The sequence below is a fragment of the Monodelphis domestica genome, chromosome 2, assembly GCF_027887165.1.
Source record: "Monodelphis domestica isolate mMonDom1 chromosome 2, mMonDom1.pri, whole genome shotgun sequence".
In the NCBI taxonomy this organism is placed as follows: domain Eukaryota; kingdom Metazoa; phylum Chordata; class Mammalia; order Didelphimorphia; family Didelphidae; genus Monodelphis; species Monodelphis domestica.
The window spans coordinates 394,192,523-394,208,197 of record NC_077228.1 but is presented as its reverse complement, the minus strand read 5'-3'; the positions used below and the strand labels follow the sequence as shown (position 1 = coordinate 394,208,197).

At 35.5% G+C, this 15,675-nt stretch overlaps 1 protein-coding gene across 26 annotated transcripts in view; it reads left to right on the top strand.

Moving 5' to 3' along the window:
- The window catches only part of TRDN (triadin), a 547,971-nt gene that overhangs the window by 103,033 nt on the left and 429,263 nt on the right, over nt 1-15,675 (top strand). For all 26 annotated transcript variants that reach the window (XM_056818706.1, XM_056818721.1, XM_056818719.1 and 23 more), the window contains exons 3-4: nt 7,062-7,226; nt 8,436-8,468. In XM_056818706.1, coding sequence (XP_056674684.1) covers nt 7,062-7,226; nt 8,436-8,468 — 198 coding nt within the window. The remainder of the gene's footprint in view (nt 1-7,061; nt 7,227-8,435; nt 8,469-15,675) is intronic.

Here is a 15,675-nt window from a genome sequence, read left to right as displayed (position 1 = left end):
AAGTGGATAACAATGAGAAACTATAAAAGGGTTTTTGTTGTTGTTGTTTTAAGTATCAAAGTGGAAGAATCAGATCAGTTTATAAGGAAGACTACTTCTTATAAACCATGTGTAACCATGTGTACCATAAGCAACCATGTCATGTGTAAGATGGATCAGAGTTTGTCAGAGATTCAAGGTCTATGACTTAGTAAGAGCCTAAATGAGCCAGTAATAGGGGGAGAAGATAGGAAAGAAGAGATACAAGTGGCATTGTAGCTATGTCAACCAAAAGGTGTATAATGAAGAAGATTAAGAAGAAGAGGAACTTATGAAAAGGAAGCAAGAATCAGAGATCTGAGACTAGTTAAGGAGGGTGGAAATGGCATTGATTTGGGAAGTGGGAAGGCAGTGCCATTTAAAAAGAGATAATAGTTAGTTCAGTTTTCCTGCTACAGCTGAAGGATCCACATGGACAGTTTTCAAAAACATTAGACCAGTACAAATCCTATTTGGCCTAAAAATTTGCATCTGTTCCTCCTACTTATACTTCTGCCAAAGTCCCAATTCCCCACACCTACCTATTGTTTCCCATCTCACTAGGCTAAGAGATGACTCACATCTGCCAAAGGCAGATTAATTCAGAGTTCCTCTGCAAACAAATATTCCCATGAAATCCAAACTAAAAGGAAGTAAAATAGAGGCAGGCATAAATCAAGCTTACTGCCTTTAGGTCTCCCTGTTGTTTTTAGTCTCTGGGACTATATTTTCATTTTCATGGCTAAGTTTGTGTAATTTAAGGTAAAGAGTAATTCTTCTTGCGTGTGCTTTGAAAACATTAACACATTATTTACTTAGCAAGTATTTATTTAATATAATCTTTGTTTACAGCCATATGGTAGGTACTTTGAGAGATAAAATGTGTATGCCACTAATTTATTTATTCCTTAATTTATATGACAAATATTTAATGAAAACTTATTCTTTACAAAGCACTGTGTTCAACATAATTCAAATCAATACAACAAAAGCTAATTGAATACATAGTCAATGCAAAGATCCTGGGTCAGATTAAGAGTTAAAAACTAAGTCTACCCTCAGGATTTTAGAATTCTAATAAGAGATATAAGACAGAGAGAAGAATAGCAGTAGAGATTGTACCTCTGATTTAACTGGTATTGGAAACTTCTACAAGTAATGAATAATGGCATCTATTCTGCAATTTATAGTTTTGGAGTTTCTTAGGGCACTGAGAATTTAGCTGACTTGCCCAGGCATATACAGTAGTATGGACAAAAATTAGACCTAAAATCAAGCCTTCCTAATTACAAGGTTATGGCTCTCAGAAATAAATGTGATAAAAGTTAAAATGTGATCAATTCAAAGGGGATAGTGAGACAAAGTGCTCTAAGAAATTTGAATGGAGAGAAATTATTCTCACATGAAAAAAATGAAGTTTCAAGAGAGATGGGGCTTTGAAAGAGGGGAATGGTTTTAATATGCAGAAATATTAAAGGTTCAGTGTAGTTGGCAGATAACTAGGTACTGAAGAATAGAGAAGCATAGTGATAATTGCAGGGGGTTACATTTGGGTGCAGAAACAATCTGAGTAAGGGCAAATAAGTAGAAATTCAAGTTGTATCCTACAGACAGTGAGTTGAGTAGCTAGCTAGAATGGAAGGAATGTGTTAGAGAAATTTAGACTTAAAGTTTGAAAGTTATCTTGGAACCAGATGTTGGATGAGCATGAATGATAGTATAAGACAGCTTGGGACAAGATGAATACACTTGAATATCAGGGTAAATTTAGACTTTTAATTATAATACTAGATATTTTGGTAGTAATCTGTACATATTGTTTATTCTTTTGTTTTTAATTTGTTTTATTAATTTAATCAATTGTTTTCCACCTAAATGCAAATTTTTAACAATTTTTTAAAAATTTGGATAATTGTACATAATAAGAGAAATGTTGTAATGGTATTCAAACTGCGAAAGTGTTGGCTACTCTGACCAATACAATGATCTAGGACAATTCCAAAGAACTCGTGATGAAAAAATACTTTCCACATTCCGAGAGAGAAGTGATGAATTCTGACTGTAAAATAAAGTAGAGTTTCTCACTTTGTTGTTGTTGTTGTTGTTGTTGTTTTTGGTGATGTGGTTAATGCAGAAATATATTTTTCATGATTTCACATTATAATCGATATTTTGCCTGCCATCTCAGTGGGTAGGAGAGAGATAGAAGGGAAGGAAAGAATCTGGTACTCACTCAAAAAAGAAAAAGAACATTTAAAATAAGAAATCAATAATAAATTTTAAAAAGAAAGTATGATGACAAAATGCAAATGAAAGAAACATATTCAATTTTTTATCAATTTAGTATTTTGAAATATAATAAATAAAATGTTTAGAAATCACTAAAATTTAATCAGAAATTAATAGTACGACACAGGAAGAAATTAATAGTAATAAAAAATCATGGAATCTCATAGCTAAAAAAATCCATCAGAGTTTTTTCAGATATTGTTTATGGGGGAACAGGAATACACTGCACCTCACTCAGGAAAATTATCATCTAACATTAACTTTGAAAGCTTCTAGGGAGAGGAAACTAAATATCTCTCAGAGATGTCCATTTTATGTATTAAGGAGTTTTTCCTGATATTGAGCCAAAAATCTGTTTCTCTGTAATTCCTTTCTATGGTTCCTTATCCTTAATCTGAGGCCAAGTGAAACAAATTTAATTTTCTGCTCAATATGATATCGTAATATCTTTTCAAAACCTTGAAGACAGTGCTCATATTCTTCTAAGTCTTTTCTTCTCCACACTAAACCTCACCATGCTGGTAGCACTTCTCCAGAGAAATCTTTTTTTTTGTTTTTGTTTTTGTTTATAATGTCCTTAAAATGTGGTGCCTAGGACTGGATAGAACACCCTAGAACTTGTCTAAGAGCAAAAGAGAATAGAGCTTTTATCTATGTAGTTCTAGAAACATCTCTGAATAAAACATTTAGATTATATTATTTCAGATGTTGTGTCACACTATTGGCTTATATTGAATTTGTAGTACCCTAAAATCCATATACCTTTTCTATCCAAACTTTTGTCTAGCCATGTCTCCCTCATCTTGTATTTAAGTTGTTTGTATATTTGTTTTCCAAAAATAAGATTCTACCTTAGTCATTTTGCCCCATCATCTTAGCCTAACAAATGTCTCCTGATAATACTCTTTAATTGTTGTTAAAACTATATTTTGGAAAGGGGGAAGGAAGGCAATACAAAGGGAAAACAGCACATACAAATAATATTGAATTTATTAACAGAGAGGGAAGGGAGGAAGGAAAATGGGAGAAATCTGATTGCTTTACCTCTAATTAAACCCACTGTTTAACTACCTTAACTAATTACATAAATTCCTAAAGGCAAATCCAACAGGTAATCAAATTTCTCACACTCAGAGAGTCCTTTGATGGTTCAGGTACAGGAATCCAGCTGAGTGCTCAGATGGCCAAAAGAGAGACTGATTTCCTCCAATTTCCCTCTCTGTCCACTAGAGGGTATTGGGGAAACTCCTGCTTACTCTTGCTTGATGGTATTCAAAGAAGCTGCTTCTCAGATGTCCAAGGGAGTCCAGGAGACATCAGATCTGCACAATTCAGATTCACTTCTTCACTTCTCAGCTCCAGACTCCTGTTGAAAAAACTGTCTCTTCAACCATTTGGAACTTTTCCTGTCAGCCCTTGGAGAATTCTGAGTCTTGAGGGTTTGTCAATCAAACTCTTTGCACCCTGTAATTTCCCTCAATACATTGTTAACTATTCTTCCCAGCTATATGCCATGTGTAATTAGACAGCCTTCACCCAAATTATGACCAATAATGGGAAAATAATGACCAAGGAGAGATCACTGTGAGTCTGCAATAAAGCCACTTTTTCAACTTGATGTTGATCAGTTACTAATGACATATTGGTTCCTGCCATTTTGAGTTGTTCTGAATCTTCTTGCTCAGACTTACCTAGCCTGGATCTCTCTATCTGGCCCATAGGAATTTAATAAAAGTTTTTATTAAATATTCACTGAAATTCAGGTATGATATTCTCATGACATTGCTCTGATTACCAGTATAGTAATCTTGTAAAAAAATTGAAAATGAAATTAGTCTAGAATATCTTGATGAACTCATGTTATTATTCCTAGTGATCACCATTTCCCTTTCTAAACACTCCTAAGTTCTTTCTTTCTTTGGTTTGTTTTAGTGATTTCCTAGGAATTCAGATAAAGGTTTCAATGAAATAAAATATACCTCCTTATATTAAGGTTTCTAGTTAACTTTGTTTATTAAACAATTTCAACTTGAACTTCTTAGTCATTAATTTTATTATTGCTCCTCTTTGATACTTGATGACTACTCTACTTCTCTACCAATAGTTGTCTTTTTATGCTATACTATTTTCTAGGGATTTTGGTTTGTCCTTTAATCTTCATTTTTAAGTTCTCTTGAGCAGATTCACTTATGCCCAGTAAACATTTTGTCTGACCTTTTTAAATATAGTCCATATCTGGATGAGAGCCCACCATTTATTTTAGCATATGTACTTATTTTTAATTTTTTTCTGATTATTTCCAAGTTGAAGTCAACTTCAAAACTGACACATATTATATGTGGGAAGATGGTCTTATGAATCTGATTGAATTACTGGAAAGATTCATGCCTGCCAAGAATAAATACTGTAGTTATAAATGTAGGTAATTAAACTGATTTCTATTTAATTGAATTTTACCATTAAGCTTTTCAGTTAAAATTTAGGAATTGAGAGAATAAGAGTAAGAATATTCTCAGCATAAATATTCCATTTAGGGTGTTCTTGCTGTTTGAGAAAGAATTTACTACTCATAAAGCTTTTTCAGGTGTTACCCAAATTCATATCATAGCTTATCATTCTCAAATAATTGATGAGCCTTTTATCAGGTAAACCACTTAGAAAGTTCCTATTATGACTCCCCTTTCTCTTTCCCACATACTTTATCTTCTACATGCTCTTAAATTGTTCTAGCAGCCTTGATTAAAACTCACTTGCAATTCTTTAGCCTAGAAATTGACTATTTGAAATTGCCCTTCACGGTTTCCCGAAATCTTCCACCCAGTCCTCAGATGGAACAATGGAAATCTGATGCTAGGCAGCAAAGTCTCTTTTGTGGCCTTTTAGTTTAGTCATCATAAGTCATTTCACCATCAGCTTCCTAGTTAGTGCCTTGAAAAGTCTACTTTTCTCAATTTAATCCCTCATGGAGAAACAGCTTGTCTCTATCTTGTCTCTAAAACTATCCCTTCTGCTCCTTTTTTTTTTTTAAACTCATGTAGAGGCACCTCTTTACTCAGTTTCTTCTTGTTCTATTTAATTTAGTTCCTTATTCTGAACTTGTCCTTCCAGGTAGATCTGTCCCAATCTCTCCTCTTTCCCCCACTGGCAACACCCCCTGGCCCCCACCCAGTTTATCTCTTCTTGGACAATGATTCATTCTTGGATTCATTTTGAGTCACAGGCCTATCTTAACTCCTCTCCATCTCCAGTGATGACTACTCCTCAACCTCAACTTTATGGTGCAAAAATTACAAATAACAATATATTTAAATATATTCTTTGAACTCTAGCATCCAGAATGATATTAAATCACTTTAGAGAAATTTAAAGATAATTCAAGTTGATTTAGGAGGAGATAGGATACTATTAGGATGACATTCACTCTACTTCTATGTATATTTATTACTAGTTTCTGTCATTTCATAAATATCCTACCTCTTTTATTTGACAAATAGGTTAATATTAAATTTCATGGACTTCACTAATTCTGTGAACAGAAGTACGTACAAATAGTTAATTTTGTGAGGACACAATATAAAGTATTCCTAGATTTAAATAGTGTTTCTAGTGAAGATGAAGCCTGTTTGGTCTCCAGGTTTTTCTTCAGAGTATGAGGTCACCAATCATTTTAGGGATGTTAGTTGGAAAAATAAGTCTTACCTGTCTCATGATGCCACCATCTTCAATTCTCAGCTAGAGTGTTCTTTGGTCTTTTTGATCTGTAATGCCACTTGCAATGAATGCCATACTTTTGGACACTTGGTTTGTTTATTGTCTCTTAATCATTTCACATATGAAAGTCTCCTCACCTGGACTGTAAGCTTCTTGAATGTGTCAAACAATTTTGTAGATGTATCACACCCTTTTATATTAATAACTAGTATTTCTATAACACTAAAATTTGTAAAATACTTTATAAATATGGCCTCATTTCCCCCCATAACAAAGAGGGATGGGGAGGCTATTATTTATTTCCATTTTACAGATGAGGCAACTGAAGCACACAGAGATAATTGCCTTTCCTATTTATGAAAGTAGGATGTGTCTGAGATTGGATTTAAACTCAGGTTTTCTTGATTCCAGGTTCAGTGTTTCTATTCATATTGACAAGTAAATATTATGTATATAATATGCAGTTAATAAATACTTGCTCATGGAATATGAAACTGTACTATACTGAAAAGAATAGAAGAAAAATTGTCAAAATACCAGGGGTCTATTCTTTATTTTTCCCACTAAAAATATGGCTAGGAAAATCCCCTGGACTCTGTGGGCTTCAGTTATGCAATGTGTTTTGCAAGGGGGTTGGATTGAAATCACAAAACCTTAGACTATCATATTTAGAAGGGACCAAGAGATCATCTAGGTGATCAAAGAGTCCCTTTGAGGGGACTGAGTTCCAAAGTGGTAGACACCCAACTAGAAAGTCACATAGGAAATTAAAAGTCAAAACTAGCACATAGGTTCCCTGATGCTCAGTCTAGCATTCTTTCCACTGTGTCAACCTATTTTTCAGAAAAAAATCTTCCATACTAAAAAAAATTATCATTTTCAGTTGTATTCCCTGAGCAACACAAGTAACAGATATTTTCAAATTCAGGAAGCTTCTGTCAAAGGAACTCATCAGGAAGAATCATTTTTTTACCTTTCTTGTCAGGGAAAATATGTCCCCAAAACCTATGTAATTCTTCTTCTTTTGTCTTAAATTATTTTAGCAAGCTCAATTTCCAAGATTGGCTCTGACCCTCTAAAAATTGTCCATGATGCTGTGGAAGAAACTACAGATTGGATCTATGGATTTTTTTCTTTGTTGTCTGATATCATATCTTCTGATGGTGAAGAAGATGATGATGATCATGATGGAGTTGACACTGATGAAGGTAATGGGAATAAGTGAGGTATTTAACAGTTCATAATCTAATTCCTCGTGTATTATCATGATTTACTCAGTTTTAACCACATTAGGTACTCAGGTCAAGCCAGGAAATCATAGAATGGATCTTTATCCTAGTGCTAATAGCATATCATCTGAATGTTATGCTCAGTTTAATGGGTCTCTATTTAGCTTTCATCTTGCATTTGATTTCCCATTATAGCTCCTATGTCAGAATTACATACAACCATTAGTATGTGTCTTATAGAGAAGAGGGCTAGATCATTTGATACTGTAAACCTATGATAGAAGTCTATTTCTAGATGCTGCTTAGGATAAAACTTGGTCCATGGTTTTATCTTTAATCTTGAGACTAGAAGGATCCAAAGGGCAACAGTAGAATGAAATGAATACATGATATTCAGGGAACCTTGAGTCAGCTCCCTCATTCCACTTAGAACTGTGGGAAGTAAGGCTGCCAAATTCTCAATTAAAAGAGTTGAACTGAATGGGTCATGGGAAAGCAAAATGCGATTCTATTCAATGTGACATAATTATATAACTAACCTAGCTTTTCTGTTCCATCTATCAGAGTAACAGGAAACTGCAAATATTGAAAAAAATCTATGCAATGTTATTTTGAGAAAAAAGAAAGATAAAAAGGACATTTTTTTTGTTAAAATTCTTTCTTTTAACTGATGGCTCAGTAGCTATCTCCATGTTACCTTTCAGAGATACTGGTCATAGGCAGTGGCCTTCTGTGATTTGATGGATGTCACAGCCCTGACAGGTTAAAAGGTGTTTATTGTAACAGTCCCTTCTTGAACTCATTTGATGGCTTTAAAATTTCGTTTCTGATTCATTTGTCCCCCTAGAAAAGGTCAAAATGAAGATCAGAGACAAACTGAAGAAAGCATGATGTGAACCTGTTACTGTCTGAAATGATTCCCTGCCATAATTTTGTTAAATGCACAGAAGTGAAACTGCCTTAAATGAATATGTATAAACTAGGATTATCTGGTGTTGAAAAGCTTTGAATTTTGGAGACAGAGGTGAAGGAATTTATGTGCAAAAATAAATAGACTGTAGCTCATCTGGACTTGCTTATCAAAATTAGCAATGGAATTTAATGTGTACATGAAAGAAAAAGAAAAAATAGAGAATCAGTATTGTCATGATGAATAGTTTTTAATTTACTCTCTCTGTCTTGAATTAGGAGAAGAAGAAGAGCCTCCCTTGAAAAAAAAAGGTGAGTTATTTTCACCTTTACGGACATTTTGTGTTTTTTTTAATATTGTTTGCTTATTTTCAAGAGGAACTAAACATGTTTTTCTCGGGCTTATGACACTATTTGCCTATGCTTAATAATTAGATTAAAAATTTTAGATGATAAAGGAGAAGTGCTGTGTCTTTTATATGAAGAAGATCTAAAAAAGAGCATGGAGAAAGATTTGCATTGGTTTATTTAGCTGGGCTCTGAGTTCCTGGGCTCCCAAACTTACTAGCAATGTGATCTTGGACAAATGACTTAACCTCATTAAATCTCATTTACTTCATCTATAAATTTGGGGAAAATATTTGTTTTATCTATGTTTCTGGGGCTTTGGGAGCAAAAAAATTTGTCTTACTGCATCACATAAATCAGAATCATAATATTAGTACTTAACCTGCTATAAGTAGAGTACATGTTTATTTGCTCTTTCTTTCAGCAGTGTTATATTTATTCATGTTTTTTTACCCTATTCATCTGATCTCCTTCATTCCTAAGAAGGGCTGTATGGACTTTGGACTGTAATGGGTAGCCTTGGAAAAGGCCAAAGTTATTCAGACCAAACAAAGTTGTTTCTTAGGATCTGACTCTAAGAAACTGAGCTAGTTATCCCTTCATAACCTTCTGAAAAAGATATGTTGAAAAAATGAGTAACTAAATGCACAGGGAAATTATTCTGCCAATATACTATGTTTAAAAATGTGCATATTGATGAGACAAAGATACTGTTTGTGAAATATATTTATAGAACATAAGGAATTTTAGAGATAGACTAATATGATCATAGAAGTCATTTAGACCTAGGGAGGCAACATGATATGATGGCAAGATCATTAGAGTCATGAGACCTGGATTTGAATTTTGATGGTGTCACATCCTAGTTGTATGACCAAAAGGAAAGTAAACTTTGAGCCTCAGTTATATCTAAAATGGGGATAAGAATAATAATGTAAAGAGACTGAGCATCATCTTTGTGTCCTTGAAAAAGTAAAAAAAAAAAGTCTCTATGTCTCCCTTTCCTTGTGGGATAAAAGAAGATAAGAAAGTGTTAACTATGTACTTCATGGAGTGAATTTAAGGAAGGGAAGTGCATTATATAACTTAATGAACTATTAAACAACAACAAATAGACTATTTTCATTACTTTACATATAAGGTTGTTATGAAGAAAGAATACTGAAGTTTTAAAGTACTCTATAAATGCTTTTTCAGCAACTAATAGAGTACAGAACTTGGAACAAGTTACCTGGGTTGAAATTTCATGTATGATGTATTAGTTGTTGACTATAGACAAATCACATTATCTCTGCATCACTGGCAACTAACTTCCCCCAGAATAATAGTCAGATGAGAGTAATCTGTCCCAATGGCCATGAAAGTGCCTGAAGCAGGTACTGTGTAACAATTAAAGCTTGTTCAGACATTGAAGACACCAATGCCATCCACTGTATCCTGGACTGTTGCCAGCTGTCCTGATTTTGCCTTGCCACTGAACTTGGATGGCTGGAAAAAAAGAGAATGAAGCTGATAACTTTGTGCAGCTCTGCCTCACCTAAATGTAATTCATGAACAAGTAAGGACATTACCAATGGCCATCTTCAAAATGGAGGCCAAATAGCAACACCTGGAGAAGAAATGGCAAACCAGTATCTTCACCAAGAAATTTCCAGATGGAGTCGTAAAGAGCAGGACATAACAGAAATGACTGAAAAACAAAAAGGTGCCATATAATTTGATAGAGGCAATAAGGGCCTAGAATCCAAGAGTCTTGATTCTCAAGCTGGTACTCTTCTCACTTCACACTGCTTCTAATGATGCAAACAATTTCCAATTTCTTTTCCTGGATCTTCATCCAAATCACACCTGCTATTATATATGTGCCACAGGGTTTGTTCTGCTCCCTCTTTTTTTTCTCCCTTAATACATTTTCATTTGGTAGACTCCCAAGTGTCCTTGGATTTAGTCATCATCCATGTGCCAATGATTCTCAAATATACTTATCTAACTATAACCCTTCTAATGACCACCAGTCTCACATTTCTAATTGCCTATTGGATTTCTCAAACTGGTTGCCCCATTACCATCTTAAACTCAGCAAATCCAAATTTGAATTGATTTGGTTTACCCCCAAATCAGCCCTTCATTTTACCTTCTGTGTTACTGGTAAGGGTACCACCATTCCCATATCACCACGTTCCCAATCTCAGTCTCATCTTCAACTTCCCATTTTTTCTCTTGCATATCAAATCCAATCTATTTCCAAAGCCTGTCAATTTTATCCTTGTAATATCTCTAGCCTATGATCGCTTCCTTTCTCTGCCACTGCCACCACCTGGATTGAACCTCATTACCTTGTGCCTGTATTATTGCAAGAGCTGCTGGTTGCTTTTCCTGCCATAAGTCTCTCCCCATTCCAGTCCATTCCTTACGCACTTGTTAAAGTGATATCCCTAAAGCATAGGTTTGACCATGTTACCCCACTCCCCAGTAAATAACAGTGGCTCCCTATCACCTATTAGATTAAATGTAAAATCATCTTTTTGTTGTTCAAAGCCTTTCATAACCTGAACCCCTTTTCTTACCTTCTTAGTTTTCTTAAATCTTACATTACTTCCAACTCCCATAATTAAGAACATTAATTTTGCTTCAGTGACCAACAAGGACTCATTTTAAATGCACAATCATGTTTAACTGCTTTGCCTGACTTGAGTAATCATCAGGAAAAACAAGTCAGTGTTTATCTGATTGCTTTCCCTCCCCACTGGCTTCCATGGCCATCAATCAAAATTGTCAAATTCATTTACATGTTTAGCTATAGCCAAAGCTTTCATTTGAGTTTTCAAGAATTTCACACTGAATACCCAATGTTAAATTGGCTGTTAATGTCACCAAGATTTAATTGTTTGATGATAATTATTCATAGAAAGAAACATAATCAAATGAAAATTTAGGGAGGATTTTCATTGCATGATAATTTATTGCAAAATATTTCAGAGTACCAACAGTTAAATTAAATCATGGGGAATTTAAAAGTTTGTGTTATTAGTGCCCTTATCTTCTGTCAGCATCTTAAGTCTATTAATGCTTCTCTTATGGTGGTGGGGATGGGACTGGGGAAGATGGGAAAAGAGGGAGTAGGTAGCATATAAGCAATCCTCATCTCTCTCCAAGAGGTCTATTGGTCAAGAATTGTCCTTTTTTTCCCTACAAAAAATTCTCTTTAACCCTAAAGTTCTAAAAAGCCAAGAAGGCAGTTCTTAGAGAATGTTCTTATGAAAAATGACTTATTTATTTTTGTGGAGAATGTAATGCTCAAATATAACCTTTTGTCTAGAAAAGGGAAACTTCTTAGAAAGTTCAAAATTTTCAGGTTGCCTCACAAAAGAGGTCATTGTACTGCTGGTACTCCAAGTAACTCTGTGGGATGGGTGAATTTCCCCTTAATAAGGACTTTTACCCTGCTGGCAACCCAGTTACAATGACCTTTTTAGGAAAGCTTATGAACAGCTATGATTTTTATTTTATTTATTTATTTGTTATATTACTATATTTATTTATTTCCTGAGTGAGTTATAAGCTCATATGAATCCTTTGTTCCTTTAGCATTTCTTATGTGAAATTAAATCTTTATGAGCACTTATTACCTTAGGGACTCTTGTAGTCTGTTCTGCCAACCAATTTACACTCAACAGATTGGGTTTCCCCAAGGTGTAACTACCTCAAGTTCAAGGAATTCTGTGGATCTACCACCAAAAATTAAAGCTCATGAGCCCTCACTGATACATTTATTGTTGTACATTGATTTTTCAGTTGTGTCCAAATCTTCATGACCCTATTTGACATTTTCTTGGAAAAGATACTGTACTGGTTTACCATTTTCTTGTCCAGTTCATTTTATGGATGAGGAAAACAAAGTTAAGTGACTGAACTAGGATCACACAACTAATACAGGTCTAATGCCATATTTGAATTAAGGTAGAGGCGTCTTCCTGACTCCAAGCCTGGCACTCTATCCACTGTGCCACCTTGCTGCTCCATAACATTATATTACCCTTTAATAATAAACTAATGGTCAAGATTAGCTTAAAGTATAGGCATGTGCTGAAATGGCATGATAGGAATAATAGCTACAACAAACCTGTGGCACCCTCTCCTATATGTTATCAATGGAAAGAATAAACCTATACATAGAATATGTCAGTAGAGAGATACACATAGAGAACCTACGTAGCCAAAGAGACTTACATTTGGAGCACTTCAGGGTCCCAATGTTTCTTTTTTCTTTTTTTATGGAGGTCTCATGCTATTTACTCCCCAACTGAAAATTATTCAACTGGGCTCCCTTAACCTGTTCCTCTCTACAACTCATCTGAACTCAGAAGCTGGACTCTTTGGGCCAATTGTCTACTGAACATACCTTCTCCCATTGTTGAGTTGCTATACTGAAAGATGACATTAAGGGAGGTGCAAGGGAGGGAAAAGAGGGATGGGAACCCCACCTTTTCCCTGCTATTCAGTTCAAAGGAAAAGGCAAAGAATATTCCCTTTTGAGACTGGGTTGTCTAAAACTGGCTTTCTCTTTTGCTGCCAAAAATGACTCACTTCCCAGACCTTGCACATGCTTTTAAAGGCTACTAGGGATGTTCTTTATCATTTAGATGAGCAATGCCTTGGCACAGTAAATTCCATCAAATTTATTGGGAAAATTCTTCACCTCTCCTGAAGGAATAAAGAAGTGTGAATATTTTTTGACACTTCCTTTGTACTGAATCCTTTAAAAAGTGTGAATGGATCTCTCGGTTTTTCAAGTTTACAGTCTGCAACCTGAGCTGCTGAAGGTATCATGCCCTTTTGAAACTGTGAATGCAACCACTCATAGACTAAATAGAGCAAAATTTTATCACCTCATTGTCTATTGGCTGTTACCTTCCCTTTATAACCTTCAGGTGAATTAGGGGGATTCAACTGGCCAGAGGTCCTCCCTTAAACACTTCCCTCTATTTCTTTGCATACTAATGAAGGTAGTAATAATAAATATTTATGGTAGGTAGCTCCTAATATTTTTTGGTAAAGGCATGTACATATTTAGTGGTCAAAATACTTAAGCAAGAAGAGGAAACAAATGCTAATGATAAGTTATTGATAACAGAGAAAGAAATAGAATCATAGACAAAAATTTAGTTCATTTAAGTTCTTTAAATGTTCATTAAATGTTTATTATGTGAAAAATTAACAGGAAGTGGGGATGCAAAATTAGCCACAGCCAGACTTTACTGGACTTTATTGTGTAGTCTAATCAAGATGGCTGTGATGTAGTGCTGATAGTTCCTTATGCTACTAAAGCCAGAGACAGAAGACAAGGCAGTTTGGTGTGGTGGAAAGAGTATTGGACTTGGAGCTCTGATTTCTAAAATCACCACTGCAACTTGTTAACTTGGAAGTTTGGGGTAAATTACTTAATCCCTGTGAGCCTCAGTTCATATATGTCTGTGGATGTGTGTGTGTGTGTGTGTGTGTGTGTGTGTGTGTGTGTGTGTGTGTGTGTTGTAAGGATGGCAAAGAGACCCTGGATAAGATCCTGCTGTTAATGGACATGGAGCTTGGTGATAGTTGAAAGTCAGCTGAGGGTTTTGGGAGAGCACTGTGAGCTGAGGAGAATTCTGGCCAGCTCAGGACTTCCAGCCTTGGAGGGAAAATGGAGAGGAGTTTTTTTCAGTGTGGCTGAGGAGATCTGAAGCCACAAAAAGGGAGAAAAGCCTGACTTTCCTACTTGTTGGTGTACCTGCTTCCATCTAGAAATCCTTCCACAACCCCACTTTCACTTGACTACAGCCACCCAAGACTCGGAAGGAGTTTGGTGGGACTATTTGACCAGAACCAATCTGCCCACTTCCCTTTGGCTCTCTCTCTCTCTCTCTCTCTCTCTCTCTCTCTCTCTCTCTCTCTCTCTCTCTCTCTCTCTCTCTCTCTCTCTCTCTCTCTTCCTCGAACTGATTATAGAGTTTAGGTTACGTTATAATAGTGTAGAGATTATAAGAAGCTGGTAGTTGGGAAGGGGGCTGGGGCCCAGAAGCCTCAAACCTGAGCCCTTGAAGTCCAACTACTGTGGAAATAGTTTTGCAGGGCATCCTCTCCCACCATCCTTCTCCCTTATTCCTCAAACCCTACCATTCCCCCTCCCTTCAATAAAATCTTTAGTATAAGTCAGATCTGGGTTTGGGCCTATCTTTATAATAAGGGAAAGGATTAGACAAATTAGAGACTGGATTCAGGGCTGAATCCTGTCCATGTCTGTGGCAAACCAGACCTAGGTTGTCACAACTCTCCATAGAAAAAAGTTTGGTTACAAACCCTTTTCTCAGAACTGCTGGCAAGGAAACCTAACATCTGTCCTTCCAGTGTGTGCCAATATAGTGCTAGAAGGAAACAGCCAGTTAAATTACCCTTTGGGAAGAGAGTTAGGGAAGTTCTTCCTGCCTCTCTAAGGTTGCCTTAAGCCCTGGTGTCTACTAATCTTGAGGAGGGAGAGATACTGCCATCTTTTCCACAAGCTTTCTGCTTCTCCACATTCCCTTTCAACCTCTCACTGGAGTTCACATCCTTCTAGTGGGAGAAACCCTATTCACCCCTCTCCATTTTAAAGAGAGAAGAGTCTCCCCTTTTCTTCTCTTTTACAGTATGTACATATATTTTGATATATATTTAAATATATTTCTATTGCGATATCTGATACACAAACACACAAATATATATTTTTGTATACATGTGTTTATGTACATATACATAGACATATATACACACCACCTAATCATTTTGTTATTCTCTTGTCAATGCATAAACATTCAAAGATACAGTGCAAGGTGGAAAATGGCCTAGTAAAACAAACTTTAATGATATCTACTTAGCACATGCTACAACAGCTCAGCATTTCTGTCTAAGCTTTCTACAAATAAGATAATGTTTTCTTACAAGTGTTAATATTTTGTAGCTTTCAGATTTCTAGATTAATAGTGATAGGGAAGCTGGCTCTTCAGAGTTAGTTAAACATTTACAGGGAGCTGCCTTTATTTGGTAGCCTTATATCTTTTTAATTTTCTTCCTAATGCTTCTAAGTACAATATAATAGGAGCATTTTTCTCCTTTTTGAGTTTGCTTTGCTACATACTAAGTCAGCAGTATTATAAAG